General features: G+C 32.9%; 1 protein-coding gene across 1 annotated transcript; it reads right to left on the bottom strand.

Moving 5' to 3' along the window:
• Positions 1–4,422: 4,422 nt before the first annotated feature.
• Positions 4,423–6,315, bottom strand: LOC106466903 (zinc finger protein 622-like). Its single transcript, XM_013927210.2, has one exon. The coding sequence runs from the start codon at positions 6,232–6,234 to the stop codon at positions 4,936–4,938; it is 1,299 nt and encodes a 432-aa protein (XP_013782664.1). The 5' UTR covers positions 6,235–6,315; the 3' UTR covers positions 4,423–4,935.
• Positions 6,316–17,879: the final 11,564 nt, after the last annotated feature.

The raw sequence follows: 17,879 nt of genomic DNA, 5'->3' as shown, positions 1-17,879 counted from the left end.
ACAAGAGTGAAAATGACTGAAAAGAGACAAAAATACAAATTAACTCACTTATGCAAAAACCTAAGTCTTAGTCGCAAGTGGTAAAATATGTCTTATTTTATCTGTAATATTCCAAGACTCACAATATATGTAGCACCTAGTAACTTCATCACCACAATTATTATAGGTTTATTGTTTGTTTATTTGAAGTTAAGCACAAAGCTACACAATGGGTTATCTGTGCTCTTTCCTGATCGCGGGTATCGAAACCCGGTTTCTAGCATTGTAAGTCCGCAGGCATGCTGCTGTGCCACTGGGGGGCATTATAGGTTTAAGAACGTTCTAAGCTGAAACTCATTTAGTGTATTGATAAACAAATAGTTTACCAATGGAAATCAGATGAATATAGAAATAGAATGTGAAGTGGTTGGTTCATTAAATTAAACTTGAAGTGAAATAATTTGTCTAAGTTTATGTCCAAAATAATTTAAGATGTAACTGAACCAAAATAAAACTATTTCTTTCTGACATAAAATTTGTTTTATGGACTGAAAATATGTTTCACAAGATGTTGCACTGTAGATCAGAAGTATTCCAGGAGCTGTAATAATGAGTAGGATTGGTTAGACATAAATCAAATTCTTCTGCATTTTTATATATATAAAATCATACATGACTATCAAAAGGGGATTACTAAAGTTTTCCAATTACTTAGAAAACTGTATATTACAATTTTATGTAAATAATGAACACACTAGCTGTTAACGTTGCCACTTAATCAGTTAAATACCTCTTATCAACTGCCTTTAAAATACATTAGTGATACATTTCACCTCTTCATTCACTACAGCATGATACTAAAGCTATATATGTAGAAAACATATAGATATAGTATAGGTTGATATCCTTAAAAATAAATGTATATATATTATTTTGTTAAAGGCCTTACCATAGTTAATTTTTTCAAGTATATTATAGTTTAGTATGAGAGTAAAAAAAGTGATGTTTTCCATTGAATGACTTTGTGTATTAGCTTAGCACGTAGTTATGAATACTGAATCCGGTCATGTCTCACTTAGAATAGTGTTTAAAGTTTTGGCTTTTCATCAAAGAAAGGATATTGGCTTATTGTAAATGGTTCTGAGGAGAACAGTTAGAAAGGTTCCTTGTATGGAAGGGTTATCTTATAGAGAAAAGTTATAATTTACTAACTAATTTTATCTCAAGAAAACAAGGGTAAGAGGTTGTCTTATTGGAGTTTTGATGATCATCCAGGGAATTGAATGAATAAAGATCTCTGATCTTCTGCTGTATTCTGCAGACAAGAGTACAAGTTGAGGATTTGAAAAAAGACAGGCTAGTCTCCAGTTAAGTCTCATTTTTTTTAACTGAGTGATTGGCTTAAGCAATGACTTTTTGTTTATTGTAATGGAAGCTGACATAATACAAAAGCTTAGAGGTAGTCAGTGACTTTCTGGAAAAAAAAAAGGGGGGGTTTTAAATTTTTAGTTTTCTCAAGGACATACACATTATCTCTCAGGATTTATACTGCCATTTAAAGTAGAAAAAAAATTACTAACAGTTCTGTAATTCTTTGACAAAACATTTATATAACCAAATAAAAAATATAACTTTCTACAATTTTGTAATTTTCATTTATTATTATTTCCAGAAATTAATAACCTTTAATTTTAACACCCCAAAATTGTTTCTTTGAAGAACATGAGAAAAATACTAAGCAACAGAAAGGCCATTTCACAACTTGAAGTAGCACAATAAGATTATCAACCCAACTTATGCACCACAAATAAGTATCCAGAGTAAATTTCTAGAATAGGAAATTTTGGAAAGGCTTTCCCATTTATTTTACCTAGACACTCCTTGTGAAATGATGGATACACTGGCACATAAATTTATAGATGCTATAAGAGATGAGGATATGAGAATGAGGCTGAAGTAAAGCAGGTTTACATCCTTAAAGGAAGCTCTGCAGCTGGCAATGGATCTAGGATCCATTAAGGTCACAGATAAACTAACGAAGGCAGAAGAACTAATAAATCTAGAAGTTACAGAAATATCAGATCCTGCAGTATTGAAACATCAACTTCCCCTACAAATAGTGTAAAGAACCAAAATAATTATTGAAATGGCTAGTTAAACAGAACAGAGGAAATAAACCAAAATATAATAGATATTTCAAGTATAACTTGAAGGGACATAAAGCCTGGAACTCTAGGCAAAAGCCTGAATGGAATAAGAGCCCCTCTGAAAGTATACCAGAGAAATGTAACTATTACAATTGTGGGAAACTTTGCCATTATAGTCAAGACTGTGAGGAATCAACAGCTGTTACCAGGTCAAGGAGACAGAGCCCAACCAGATCTAAAGAATAACACAGAGCTAACAAAGCATCTAGAAAACAGGATTTACTTGGATTTATTACGCTAAGTTCAACTGGAATTACTCTGTCTATCACGAATGAAAAAAGAAGTTCATTATTTGAGGAAAATTGTCCATGGGCGTTTAAAGGAAAAGCTTTCAGTTTGCTGGTTGACACTGGTTTTCTAGCTACAACTGTTCATCCTGATTTGTTACTGAAAGATGGGAAATTGTCTCCAGAGATGAAGAAAGAAGGGGGTTTGATGCAAACAGCAAAAGAGAAGTTGGAAGTTACCTTTACTGTAGGAAACTTTTCTGTACTTCATGATGTGGGTAATTGACATCAAAGAAATCCTATGTCGTACATACCCATTACAACACCAGAGACTGAATGTCCAGTGAAAACGGGTGGGTGGTCATTGTAATATCAAGAAGCGAGATACTCATATAAGGAATTAATAGCAATATTTTTCAAGTGACTGGAATATAGTGGAACCAAATACTCTGGCATGTCATGAGAGATTAGTGGTTGGGAGAGCTCATCCGGATGTGAAGAATAAAGATGTTGTTCATGATTTTACCCTGGAAAACTGAAATTGTGAAAGGTAGTTATGCTAAATGTGCAGATAAAACTATTCCATCATGATGACATGATATGGGCACTTTTCATTGTGGCAGAAACCAAACTCCAAAGGTAAGAGGGTGTTCAGAGGAGAGGAAGTCCAAGCCAAAGGTCATCCATCATGTTTGTCTTCAGAAGTATGTTGGTGTAAAAATGGCCAACTGGGTAAATCTAGAAAACTTGTCAGCAGAACCATTTACACAGGAAGAACTTTCTCAGTAACAGAAAGGACAAGATGCCATACCATCAGCCTCAGAAGAGAAAGCCACATTAAAGATTTGTAGAATGGACAATTTAATTTACTGTTTTATTACATAAGGTTTTGTTTATTTTAGAGCAATACCACATTGGGGTATCTGCTGTATCCAATGCAATGAATCAAACCTCGGACTCTAGTGTTGTAATTCTGTAAACTTACAACTGTCTCACCAGAGGATTTTTTATTAGGATTGTTCAAGAGACTTTACAATCCAGGAAGGGAAGTGTATAAAGCTGTATTTTTAATATTGTAATTTGTATACTAGTTACTGGGTGCATGATGTTAAGATAGGCCTAGAACACCTAGAAAGTTCTAGGTTGACATCAAGTTTTTGTCATATATTTGAAACTAAATTATAAATATGAGATAGTAGTGAATGAGTATAGATAATTAAAAAGATAGTAGTATTGTTTCAAAAAGGGAGTTGTTTCAATCAGTGTATAAAATATTTTACACCTGTGTTAGCCATTGCAGTTATTGAGATACTTTACACAAGTTGATTTTATGTTAATTCTACTTGTATTAGCAAAGTTTGAACATCATTTTTAATGTAGGCATATAACAATGTACAGTAGTGTACGTGGTTTAAGCTTGTATAAATATTAAAAGGAGGAAATACAATAATTTTTTATCATTATGTGGACTGGGCATTGAATTACTTTCACCAGATAATTTTAAAAACTCATAAAGAAAGTTCACTTGTTATAACAGTATCTTGCAACACAGAGGTCATCATTCTTTTACCAAGTTTTTCTGTGCATTGAAAATAAATTTTGAGCAATGTAATACTTTAGCAAAGTTTCATTTTTAATAAAATTAATACCTAAAATCTAACTAAGATAAATTACTTTTTAATGCTTATGACAATTTATGAATAATAAAATTTTAGAAAACAACCAAGTAGTCGTATTACTGAACAATGCAATATCTCAAGAACTATCATCATCCTAATGTAAAAATATCATTGAGGTATGTTAATACAAAATGTTCACTTTAGTCTAAAAAGCATTTAAAAATTATTTATGTACATTAAAATGCTAAAAATAATATAGAAAAGTATTACTTTCCTGAGCACTACACACCAACTACATTAACTTATTTGTTCACAAAGAATACATTTGTATTTTTAGTTAGTACTTTTATTTTTCAAACTGTGCAGTATGTAAGACACTTAAACTCTGACTTTGTTCCAAATCAAGTGTTGTTCTCTTGGTTGACTTTACTTACATCAAAATAAAGGATCCACTTGAACAGAATATTTTATTTGATGTAATAATTGGAATTCTTTACAGAATTATGACTTCAAGAAAAAAAACTTAATTTTTGAACCATGTAAAAAATTAACTAAGGAGAATATATATTTCAGCTATCAGTTTATAATAATTTCAATGCTATAGTCACGGTTAGGTTTTAAGAAGTAATAGATAATAAAAACTCTCAAATCTTTGAAATTGCTTAATATGCATTATGAAAATATAAATTCCCATTAAAGATCAGGGCTCCAAATGTTTTGAAACTGTTATTACAGGATGTAATAAGAAAGATATTGTAACTACATGCCATACATATTTAAAAATGAAAAACTTTGTAAAAACTGTTTAGGAAATAATAATAAACAAGTAGGGGTTTGAGACAATTTTGTATGTTCGTAAGAACAAACACAAAATAAAACTGGTCAAAACAACTGACAAAATCATTAGAAGCCAATTTGGTGTCTGAAATGAGGCTGTAAAGTTTTATTATTTTTCAATGCCAGTTTCAGTGCATGCTTTGTTTGGATTTTTTTCAGAAATTTTATATCTCTAGCTTTCTGTATTGCTGATTCTCCCATAGTTCCCGTCCATCCCAAAGTTTTATAGTGGGTCATCACTCTGTTTATTAAGCACTGATTTCTGTGTACCCTGTCAAGGGGAACATTCTGTCTGTAATAATGAGCAAGGGAGCGATGACCTACTGATACTCCAGATGGCAGTACTAACTGCCAGTTTTCTTCATCAAGATGCTTAAAATTTATCTCTTTATCAGAATCACACTCTTTATCAGGATAACTGGAACTGTAGTCATAGAAATCTGAATATTCCATTAAGGTTATTCCTTCATGAAGCATCTTGCAGTGTCCCTTATCAAGCATGTGCTGCTGTGTTGCTCTGGCTGAGTTAAAAGTTTTCCCTTTATCACAGCACCATAGGCATCTAAATCCAACACCAATCTTTTCACCCAAGTATGTTATCAAACCATTAAGATCAATAAGGTAATCAATATCTGGAATGAAAAAGGAATGTTCTTGACTCATATGAAGAACATTAGCTTCCAAGTTTCCACTTGAATAAGAGCAGAAGAGACATTCATTAGGCTGTAATGTTACCCTTGTCTCTTCCTCATCATCACAACTTTCCCAATCACTATCAGAGTTGACTGACTGTGATTCTGATACAGACTTTCTATATAACATATTTTTAGTAATGGTTATAAGCTGTTTGGTTAAAGGCTCATTATGCATCAAGGGCTGTGAAACATTATCACTGAACGAACTGATTTGACTTTTATCTACTTGTTGATGAGACGACTTTTGATGCTGACTTTTTTTTACCTGGTTTTCCATATCCCTTTCACATACTTCGACTTCATCTAATACCTTCGTGAAGTTCTTCATATTTTTTACTTTTTGTTTCCCTATATCTGCTAAAACACTTTTCTTTTTCTCTCTTCTTACAATTACTTGATGCTTTTTGGATTTTACGTGGTTATTGTATGCATTCTTTGTTCCAAAGTACTTCTGACATGTTCCACAGTGGAAAGTCTCTTCGTCGGATTCTTCATTACGTCGTTCTCTTTGAGCTAGGACACGTTGATTAAAAAAATCTGGAGTTACAGGAGGAAGTTCTGCAACCTTTCGTTTTAAATTATATCTATGCCAATCGGATTTATAATGATGGCGTTGAATATCTAAGTTTTCAAAAACTGCTTGGCATGTTATGCAAGTAAAAATAGACATTTTACACTCAACTGAATACGAATTCCACTTAAAGTTTAAACACTTCAATTTAACACGTGATAACTAAAATGCCCAAGATGGTGTAACAATGGCGCCCTCTATAAACTTTTGTGATTACTGTACAAAAACCATATACGAACCGGAATGGATTTCATAGATTCATTAAACTAATTCCACTATGTAATAATTCAACCAAATAATAATTTGCAGCAGAATGTTACCATATTAACTTCATAAAGTATCAGAAACTCTAATTACTTTAGATAAATTCAATATAGAATGCTAAATTTGTGTATAACATAATGTTTAATGTCATTATCTTTGATAACATTAGTTTGTTTGATTTTTGTATTAAGAGATAGAGGTAATAAATCCGATAATATTAACATTACAGAAGTGCAAAAATACATTTGGTTGTGAACTTTTTCAGTATTGACTATTCTTCAGGATTTTTAGCATAATAACGAATCATTTTGCATAAATTATCATCAAATAGTTATGTATATCTTCAATGTTGTATATTCCATCTTAGCTCACGTTATGACTTCTGAAGAGGGACAAAAAGAAAGAGAAACTAAAAAAAAGTCAACATATGTCCGATAAATAACAGGAACTTCTCTTAAGTTATCTCCACAAGTAACAGATAAACGGATCCGCTAATATCTACAGATTCGTTCTGGAAATAAGGAGACTGAGTATGAATCAAATAACTTAAATGATCCTTCCCAGTGTGTGTGTGTGTGTGAAATAATGAGTCTGGAAAAAGTTGATAAAAAGGAAAACAATATTTATTATTCAAGAAACAAAAATAATGTGCAAAATGGTACACAAAAAGACAGTCACTTCTATTAGGTCGTGCTTAGTTCCATAGCCTTCTTTCTCTTGGGATCGATTTCTTTAGAACTCAACACGATGCTCTTGGTGTAAGTCTATATTCTAAGATCTCCTAGTAGAAGTGACCCAAAAAATGAATTTGAATTGAACAGGTAAACTTTATCCAGTTAATAGCATCTCCTCGTGACCTTTATTCTCTCATAGCATTAGAGGGCTGTATCTTTTAGACAATGTCAATTCGGCCAGCAAAAGATGTTACAATGCAAATTCTTTCAACCCAGATGTTACTGTTATTTTGTCTTGAGCAAAATAAACATTATCTACTATATAGAACTATGGAATAAAGCAACTAGAACAAAATTCTAATGGCCCTCTTGGCCGCTATTACAGCATGGAAATTAAATAATTGAACAATTAAAATAAAACCCTATATCACTAAAGCAGGTATAAAGCATGTGATATGCTTCTATATCACTTTTCCTTATGCTTCTGTTTCAGGCTTCTCTTCAAGCTGGCAATTAAAATTTAACTTTAAAATCAACAACCATTGCTCTCATGACATGGTTAAAATTGAAACATTCTTTCAAGTTCAGTGAAAATCACAGGTGCACTGTATTTTCGAGTAATGATTTTCAGGTTATTCATCATAGTTAACGTCACATTCACCAATTCTTGATGTTCAGATCAAATCCTTTATCTCCATGATCTCATTGTTTTTTCTTGTTGTTTTCTTATTATTTATTACAATTATTTTGTGTTTGGTTTCTTGACTTCTTGTAATCTTTTCAACACATTCCATCATTACATGTTGCGAAGAACTCTAGTACTTTAGTAGTAAATTTCAGACAAATTAAGACGTTTGAGATAAAAGTCTATATACCAAGATTAAAATTCGTGCTGCTCCTACTGTATTCCAATATGCATTCAAATTATGCTGAACTCCCAACACATTTCCATGAAGATTGATCAAAAATATAATGAGTGCCGGGTTGTATCCTCTGCAGAGTTCTTACCATATAGCCGGGTTAAGTTGAAAGTACTAATTGCAAAAGTAGATCTACTGGAATTCTTGAGAAGTCAAAAACACACGGAAACCTGTGTATAAAACATGGTGTTTCCAACCTTGGAGTCTCTTGCTCCAGCTGATAGACCGACCACTGAACCAATCATCATGGCTGCACTTCAAATCTTAGAGGACATTTGTCGCACAAACTCTTTCTAAGTAATGCTATATCTGATCTAGTCTAACAGTGTTTCACTTTAGTAATGTAAGTCATATATAATGTCTGAAGACAGAAAAAAAGAAAAATATTAATTCTAATGAAAATTTAGTAAGACTAGTGAAAGATATCCTTGAATTTCTAATACGTATATTGGAAGATTTTTAACAGTTAAGAATATGAATGAAGGAGTTTATCATATTATTTTAACAGATAACCTATTCAATGTCGTATCCATAAAATGGAAGTAGTAGAAGGTTTGATTAACAAACATTTGAGTATTCAAAACGAAGAGTTTGATAGTCTTGATCTTGGGTTATTTCAAGATAGCTTTGGAAGTTTAATGTAGTAGAATTGATCAATAGTAATAAAAAGTATTTTGTAGTTATATTATAACTGCCTTGAGTACTGTTACGTCTCCGTTCGTTAGTTAATTTTCCGTAACTTCGTTCTGACGAAACTTTAGCGACACAAGTTCTTTCTTAAATAAAACTGGTTTATTATTTCTGAATACAACTTTACGATACACTTAATTTCAACAGTCGCGCTATAACAAACGCTATATCTCACGTGGCCAACAATATTTTGTCGGCATACATTCAATTACTCATTACACTGCCCCCCCCCCCCGTCACGTTGAGACCGTCTTATATATATAAAAGACTAACACATATCTAGTAAATGCTAGGGCACTCACGAAGGAACAGGATATTTCTAGAAAACATGGCGTGACACTAGTCACGTGACCTCGCTGACGCAACAGTACGTTCTTTATTCCACATGTAGATTCACTGAGTTGGTAGCTTGTGTGCTTGACCCACGTGTGCATAACCTGGGTTTAAAATAACTTGTGTGAATTCGAACCCAAAGACTATGCCTATGGGCCATCTGTTACAAACTAGCACAGTGATCCAGGACTTATGGATATTTATTAGCAAGCACTATACTGCTTTTTTAGGGTAGAGAACTTTATAGATGCAATAAACGAAGCTGCTAAAATCTTGGGGTGGATTGATGCCCAAAAAACTGATATAGTCAGATTAAGAATGGCGGGAAAAGCAAAACACATCATCAGAACTAATAATGAACTCAGAGAAACTGCTGATTTTCAGTACTTATCTCGTAGACTAGTACAGGAATACAAGAAGCAAGAAATGCCAAATACAATACTAATGTAGATTCACAATTTATCACAGCATAAAGGAGAATTGGTTAGATATTTGGACATAAGTTACAGGAGTTAGGTAACAGACTTTGCAGAGCATATATATATCCAAACAAATTCATGATACAGGATATGTTAAAGTCAGACTACAAGCAAAGTCTGATTAGCAGTATAAGTAGGACAAATGTAAATGAAGCAAAAACACCCAAAGCAACTTTGGTGAATTTAATTGAAGTAGTTATTAGCGAAAAGCTACATGAGAAACAGATTCACATTGAGCTATAAATACAGTAAGTAGTGGTAGCAAGAATTATAAAACAAGTTGACAAATATACAGAGTAAGCCTAATTGTTTAAAGTGTTTTAACTGTGGTAAGATAAGGCATGTGGTAAAAACTACATTCAGGAAAAGAATGAGCAGATAGCATGTTTTAATTGTGGAATGAAATTGCAGACACCCACCAAAAGCAGAAAATAGAAAAGTCTAAAAGGTTGGATCTTTCAGAGGAAAATTCACAAAGGACAAGAGAAAAATAGCATTTGCTAAGGAATAAAAAAACACAATTCCAGCCATAATTATGGAATGAAATTAGAAGTAGTTCTGGCAGTGTGGAATAAGAGGTTGTGCATTACTGGTGTTAATGAAGTTAAGCCAGCAGTAATAGTAGAGATAGAAGGTGTATAATGTCAGTTATTAATTGACATGGGTGCTAAATTTTCTCTGCTAAGTGCAGAACTGATAAATAAAAACCTGATATTATTAACTAATGCTTGGAAAGAAGTAGCCAAAAATGTGTTAACTTCTATAATAGGTCATCCTCGATGTTAAGCAAGTATAGTTAGACAAATATAATTAAAGGTAGGAAATTTAAAGTTCAAACACTCATTTTAAATATGTAAGCAGATAGATTAAGAAACAGGTGTTATTTTAGGGCAAGATTTCTTACGAGATTACGGCACTGAAATAATTCTTACCAGAGGTAAACTGCGCATAGAAATGGAAATCTTAAGTTTTGAAGAAGTAGTACCTTAAGACTTATGTGCAAAAGTTGAAACAAATGATATCATTTCACTGACTAAAACTAATAGTCAAATGCTGAATGCTAGCATTAGCAAAGCTAAGGGTCAACAGTCAAAATACGAAAGTACTGACACTCCTAAGCATAGTGATACATGACAAAGTCGGCATGATAAGAATATGAAATGTTCAAAAAGAAATCCAGTTAGAGTATATAAAAAGAAAAGCCCTAAGCCTAGCAACGGTACTAGTAGTAGTAGCAGTAGTAAAGAGAAAACTAATAATAAGGTAAGTGGAAATTAAGTAAGGCAAAGTATGAAGGCACCTAATGTCACTATCATTATATTCATCCCAAAAATATAATTTGTAGATAAAATTTGACAAGTATGTTCCTAAGAGTACATGTATGTAGTTACAGATAAATAAAATATTTAATTTTGATTTATTTCTACTATTTTTAATAAAAAAAGTCGTTATTTAATGTAGTTATTTACACTCACACTCTGAATAGTTCACTGGCAAGGTGATTGATATATGAAATATAAGAATACCGTTTTTATCTTACAATTTTCATATTTCACCTGCGTAATCTCCAGAACCTCATACATGAATATCAAAAGTTCTTTAAGGTAAGCATTTATATTTCACTTTTCATTTTCTGTACTATATCACTAACTCTATCTATTAACATCAACATACAGTGCAATGAAATGTTTAAAATTAAATATGCACATACCATTCAAGTCTTTGTAGAAATTCACTATAATAGTCTTCTTTGTCTCATAGGCATAGTTTAACATCTTTATCTTTTCATTTATAGTTTATCTTTAATTTTCCTTTCAAATTATTTGTCTTATATCATTTATGCCAATTTGTCAAGTGATGCCCATGGGCTTTATAAAGTTATTTCAGCAAACTACCCGGCTTATACATGCCACCTTGTTTATAAGCTTTAATAATCCAGGTGACAACAAGCTAAAGGTATAAAAATCATTAAACCTTTAAAATATGCATTTTAAAAGGCAAATAATGTATCATTAATTAAAATATAAATGTAAAACCTATATGCAATCTAACTGTCTATGAAACTAATACATATAAAGTGAAAAACACTTGCCAAGTGCAACATACTTTGTGAGAGAAGAATGGATTTAGCTTAATTTATTCCATTTGAAAAGGAAAGTGCACACATACATTTAAGTTACAATGATTTCCTGTGGGAAGAAATTCTTGGAAGGTTCCAGATGGTAATCAAATACATGTGTATGGTGCAATTTGACCGTGTGAAATAACAGTCTATATTAGCTACTCACAGTTTCTTCTATAAGAGCTCTTAAAAGTTGAAAATTGTAACAGCAAGCAGATCACATGAAAGCAAAAAACTATAGTTTTAATTGCTGTTTTAAATGTTTCTTTTTGCAATAAAGGAATAAAACTTAAATAATATAAAACTTTAAATTATAGCATACTTGATCAAATTTCATTAAAATACATTGATGGTAAAGTGGTTTAACTAAACTTAGAATTTAACACAGTACCAATGTTGAAAGGAATTTAAAAATGGTTACAGTACAATATAATTCAAAGTTTTATATTATCTAAGATTTTATTCCTCTATGTTAAAAAACCCATCTAAAATGACAATTAAAAACTGCAGATTTTACTGTCAGTGATCTTATCATAGTTACAATTTCTCAACTTTAAGAGCTGGTATAGAAGAAACTGTGTGTACATAATGTAGACAATTCATTCAGACATTCAAAGTACACCATATCGAGGTTGCTTATCAGTAACTTGAGTACATTCCAAGAATTTGTCCCCAAGGAAATGGTTGTAAAAAATTCCTAATTTTAAGATAAGCCATGTCTACTTACAAAGTAGAAGTTGTGTTGCTGAGAGACAATTTAAACTTGAATGACATACTTACAACCAATAAAAAAGAGCAGGTTTCACGCTGTCCTGTGTAATGAGATCAATTCAGTGATGTATGCATTTTAGAACAGATGTCAAACTACCACTATGTCGATTGTTGAGATACTGTCCCTAGTACTTGGCTAGATATCCTTGATACTTCTAAGATATATATTGGAATATTTATTAACACAGTTATATAATAAAGACAATGAATGAAGGAATTTCTTGTATTATTTTGACAGATAATCTATTTAATATCATACAGTACAAGATTTGATTAACAAACATATCAGTATCCAAAATGTAGAGTTTGATAGTTTTGATCTTGGATTATTTCTAGATAACTTTGGTAGCTTTAATGTAGAAGAATTGATCAATAGTTAAAAAATGTTGTGTCATAACTGCCTTGAGTGAGTTCTTTGTTCCACATGTAAATTTCTCAAGTTAGTGTTTTGTGTGCATAACCTGGGTTTAAAATAAAATAATTTGTGAAGTTGAACCCAATGACTATACCTATGAGCCACTTGTTACAGGTCCTTGTCACTCCTGCATCTATTAGAAACTCAACCTCTTGTCCCTCGATACTTATTGTCACATACTCTGAAATCTGGGCTGACCACTAAACTCTTTGGTGCAAGATATTTACTTCTCTCTTTCAAGCTGGTGACCAAACCCACCTTGGAACCTGTCAGTTTTCCAGAGCATATGCCATAGCATTCACCACTTGTTTCTGGTCATCCTGGACCTGTTGATCTGACAACCGATATTAATACTCTTGTTTAATTAGCAGCTTGGCAAAATACTGATGTTGTTGGTTGGTGGAAATCTGCTGAGCCACCGGCTGAAGCTGACAGATCTGCAACTGTTACTGTGCTGCAAAGTATGCATTCACCAATGCTCCACTAGTCCACATTCGAAGCATATACTTTGCTCTTTCCATCATTGATAATGTCCAGACAAAGGAATCAACCATGCCTACAGTATATCCCAATGGGTGGATGTTGTGGTTGCATGTACCCTTTAGATGGCACATACACTTTTTGGCATACTTTGTTGTTAAAAACTGGTGTAAATCTTTTCTTTCTGTACACTTGAAGATCATGGGCATGATCTGCTTGGCCTCACTCACAGGAACCTGTGTACTAAGCCAAAACCTCTCTCTTTCATTATCCTGACAGATAGCCCCTATATCCTCCCCTATAGCCTGAATCAAATGAAAGGTACCTCACCCCATGAGTGCTTTTTGCTTCACATGCTGGAGTTACATCTCTGATTAATAGACATCATCCACCAGTGGTATGTCCAGCCTCTGTTCGTCAGTGTCCAGGGGCCCGATAAGAGCTGGGGCTGATGTATTCTGACTGTTGATCAGCTAGGACTTTGGTAAAGATATCCCTATGTAGTCTCAAATTTGCCAGATGCCAATCAATTCTGGCAAATCTTAGTAATCCACATTCTCTTCCTCTGAGATTTATCCTCAGAGATACCTTTTGCTCGAGCGGTCTAGGTGCACCATACATGAGCAGATCTCCTTGAATTAGTGGTTGTGGGTTATCCAATGTCTTGGACATTTGCAGCATTGGCAAATATCCTATGCCCAGGAGAGAATTTCTTCTAGACTTGAAATATCGCCTGTACAACAATTACACTCTGCTAGTAAACTCTTCCTCTTGGTGATGTGTACTTCTGTGTCAAGAAAATGTAATTTTTTTCATAAGAAGAATTTATTTTTTAAACTCTTTTAAACTTGAGAGATCAAGTAAGGGCTAATATGCACATTATCACTTCACAAACTTTTAAATCAGTCCTAATGGTGCAGCACCAAAATTTCGTCTTCCTATTTATTTGTGATATATTCAACTACAAAAACTGATTTCCTGTCAAGTATCAGATAAATGGACCCGTTAAAAACTACAGATTAATTCAGGAAATAAGGAGACTGATTATGAACCAAGTAACTTAATTGAGTCTCCTGACTGCATGTAAAATAATTAGACTGGACCATGTTGGTAAAAATTAAAACAATCTTTATTGTTCAATAACAAAAATTAAAATGCAGCTTACGTGTTTGTGCACACAAAAAAGGTAGTTGCTTCTATTGAGCTGTGCTTAGTCCCACAGCTTTCTTTCTCTCAGGATTGATCTATATAAAACTAAAAACAGTAATCTTGATGTAAGCATTCACTCAACAATCTCCTAGTAGAATGGACCCAAGAAAGAGCATCTAAGTTCAATAGGTTAACTCACTTTTCTTTGTTCAACTGACAGCATCTCCTCGTGACCTTTGATCTCTCACAGAATTGGTTGAGTTTATCATTTAGACAATATCAACTCGGCCAGCACAGAATATTACAGTGCCAATCTTTTCAACTTGAACGCTATGTTATTGCAATATTCTTTTAGTCACAATGGACATTATCTTCTATAAAAAAACAAAGAAACAAAGCAACCAGAACAAGAAAATCTTAATGACTTTTTACATCATGTATTGCCACCATTACAGCATGGTAAACTAAGTAACCAAAAATTTTAAAAATTCGTATATTACCAAAGCAGGGAAAAAACATATGATATGCTTGCATGTCACACAATTATAGAGAAATACTAAAACCTTACTAGCTGAGTCAGTGTTAAACAGATATTGAAACTGTGAACAAAATGATATACAAAATGCACAATATTTATTAAACAATGAAATACAAACAAAGTGTCTGCACTTGCAGTTTACATACAACAAGTGATTACTTTTATTGGTTTTGAACTCCTCAACTGCTCAAACTGAAACCATCTACCATAATTTAAATGCAACTTTTTTCATTTGCAAGAAACATCAGATTCACCCTGAGTAACATGCAGTACCTATTACATTACAACATTGGTGTGGTCACAACTTCTAGATATCACCTGAACATCTGCTGAAGGACAAAACTGTCAACATTCTTACACAAAATGTTTAATTAATAACAAGTATTACCTACTTTCGAGAACAAGAAAGGAACAAAGATAAAATCAAATAAGATAAACTTAATGATTTTCTTGACCACATGTTATGCGATACATTCGCATTTTCAGAAGAAAGAGTGAATTCAGAATAAATGTATAATACTACCAGAAGATAGAAAGACATAGTAGATTCAAATACCATATACTTTCATATCTCCTCTATTTCAGGTTTGTCCAAGCTGACAGTTAACTTCAGTTTTATACTAGTGAACATTAAATTCTTGCTGGTCGAGAACTGTGTTAACCTTTTTTTCCAAAAACACACGTCACACAGACGTTAGACTCTTGAACAAGGAAAAATACCTTGAAACAATAAATACAATTCAACTTTCATCAAATCCTTAGCAATTAAAGAAAATTAATACAATGTATAATGAAAAATACAGTAAATAATAGTCTTTGAACAAATAAATACAATAATGCAAACATAAGCTCTTTAGCAAAGATGCAAATGCAAACACACTTACACAAATTTTTTATCAATGAAAAGTAATAAATAAAATAAATAATTAATATATATACCCTTTAACAATGAATACATTCCACTTTAAATCCTTTAATATGTAAATGGCTTAGAATTTTAAAATACAAAAAAAAGAATGAAAATACACTTCATATAACATAATTAAACACATAACATGGACTCTTTATCATTAACACAGGTGAAAAGCACAGTTTTAAGATATAAAAATAAATTATTTACCTATGAAAAATATTAGTTTGTTTGTTTAAAAGTTAAGCACAAAGCTACACAATGGACTATCCGTGCTCTGCCAACCACGGGTATCGAAACCCGGTTTCTAGCGTTGTAAGTCTGCAGACATACCGCTGTGCCACTGGGGGGCAAAAAATACTAAATATAATATATATACACACACACGGATTGAAAACATTCACTATGAGACGAAAACAAAACAAAACAATTTTTCATTACTGTTCCTTGTCATCATCATTAAATAATGGGAAATGTCTGTGTTAATGGTGATGACAAGAACTGGTTTTCATTCTCATTCTAAATGGTATTACTTAATGACAATGACAATGAAAAAAATTTTGTTTTAAAGTCTTATTATAAATATTTTTGATTTGTATTAATTTCATTATTGTTATATAGTGCTGATTTGGTTACCTATTCATAAATAATGTATTTTATACCATGTATAAACTAAACACTTTGAAAAAGAAACAACGAAGAATACAATATACAGTGGTACAAAACTTTATTCTATCACCTAGTTTTTCACACTACTCTTCTGAATCATTATTGTTTTTTGAGGTCCTAATGCACCAAACCAACACCTCTTCACTGATGCTTCCCTCTCTGGTTGAGGACCAACCCTGAACAACAATTTCACATTAGGCATATTAATCCAGGATGAGTCCTCTCTCCATATTAATGCACTGAAACGTCTAGTAGTACATCAAACATGCTCCCATTTTTTACTTCTCATCGTGGATCATTTCATTATGATACATTTTGAGAACTTCATAGTTTTTGTGTAGCAACTGCCAAAAGGAAACCCAATTCAGGACCCTTGCCTTCAAACTCTATACCTTATTTATTGGGCCAGTTCTCAGTAGGTTTGTTACACACCTGCCATATATCTGGTTGTGGACTGCCTCTCTCAACCAGATTCTTTTCTTCCCATGCTTGGAGATGGCTTGAATGGGCAATGAAGAAAAACTTTAATATAAGTTTAACATAACAGCAAATATACAACGTTTCAACAAGGTTTTGTCATCTCCAAGCATTATTAGTCTCAAAGTGGTGTTACGTCTCCGTTTGTTAATTAACTTTCCGTAACTTCGTTCCAACGAAACTTTAGCGACACAAGTCCTTACTTAATAAAACTGGTTTATTCTTTCCGAATACAACTTTACGATACACTTATTTTCAACAGTCACGCTAAAACAAACGCTATATCAACGATACGTCTCTCTCTGACTGCAGATCAATTACACACTGTCTACACACATTACATTATATTCCCGTCATGTTGTCACCCTCTTTTATATACCAGACTACCCTATATCTAGTAAATACTAGAGCATTCGCCAAGGTACAGGATAGTTCTAGAAAATAGGTGGCGCCACACCAGTCACGTGACCTCGATGACGCAACACTGCCCCCTCTTTAATATTGTTCGTCCCGAACAATTGCCACTTACAATAACCCAATAACAATTAACAATAACTTAATTAAATGTACAGAATTACAATAACAAAATTACAATTCAACAAAGTCTCTTAATTTTACTGGACATATTTTCTTCCGTACTGGTCTCCGTCTTGTTGGCTTCTGCTTCATGTGAGGTTCATCTGCTTCATCAGTAAATGTCCTATCATAGGTAACAGTCACATCAGTGGTAGTAACTTCATCAAAGGCTTCACCGTTTCCCTTCTCAAAACTGAGTAGAGTTTCTTCTTCGATGGTGGCTTCTTCAGGTGGCACGTCTTCAGCAGCGTCATTTGTTCTGTTTTCCCAACTGAAA

The sequence above is a fragment of the Limulus polyphemus genome, unplaced genomic scaffold (genome assembly GCF_000517525.1).
Source record: "Limulus polyphemus unplaced genomic scaffold, Limulus_polyphemus-2.1.2 Scaffold2418, whole genome shotgun sequence".
NCBI classification, from domain to species: domain Eukaryota; kingdom Metazoa; phylum Arthropoda; class Merostomata; order Xiphosura; family Limulidae; genus Limulus; species Limulus polyphemus.
This window is presented reverse-complemented; position numbering and strand designations above follow the sequence as displayed.

Excerpts from the sequence above, each read along its gene's own strand:
- LOC106466903 (XM_013927210.2), bottom strand. The coding sequence starts at position 6,234 with ATGTCTATTTTTACTTGCATAACATGCCAAGCAGTTTTTGAAAACTTA.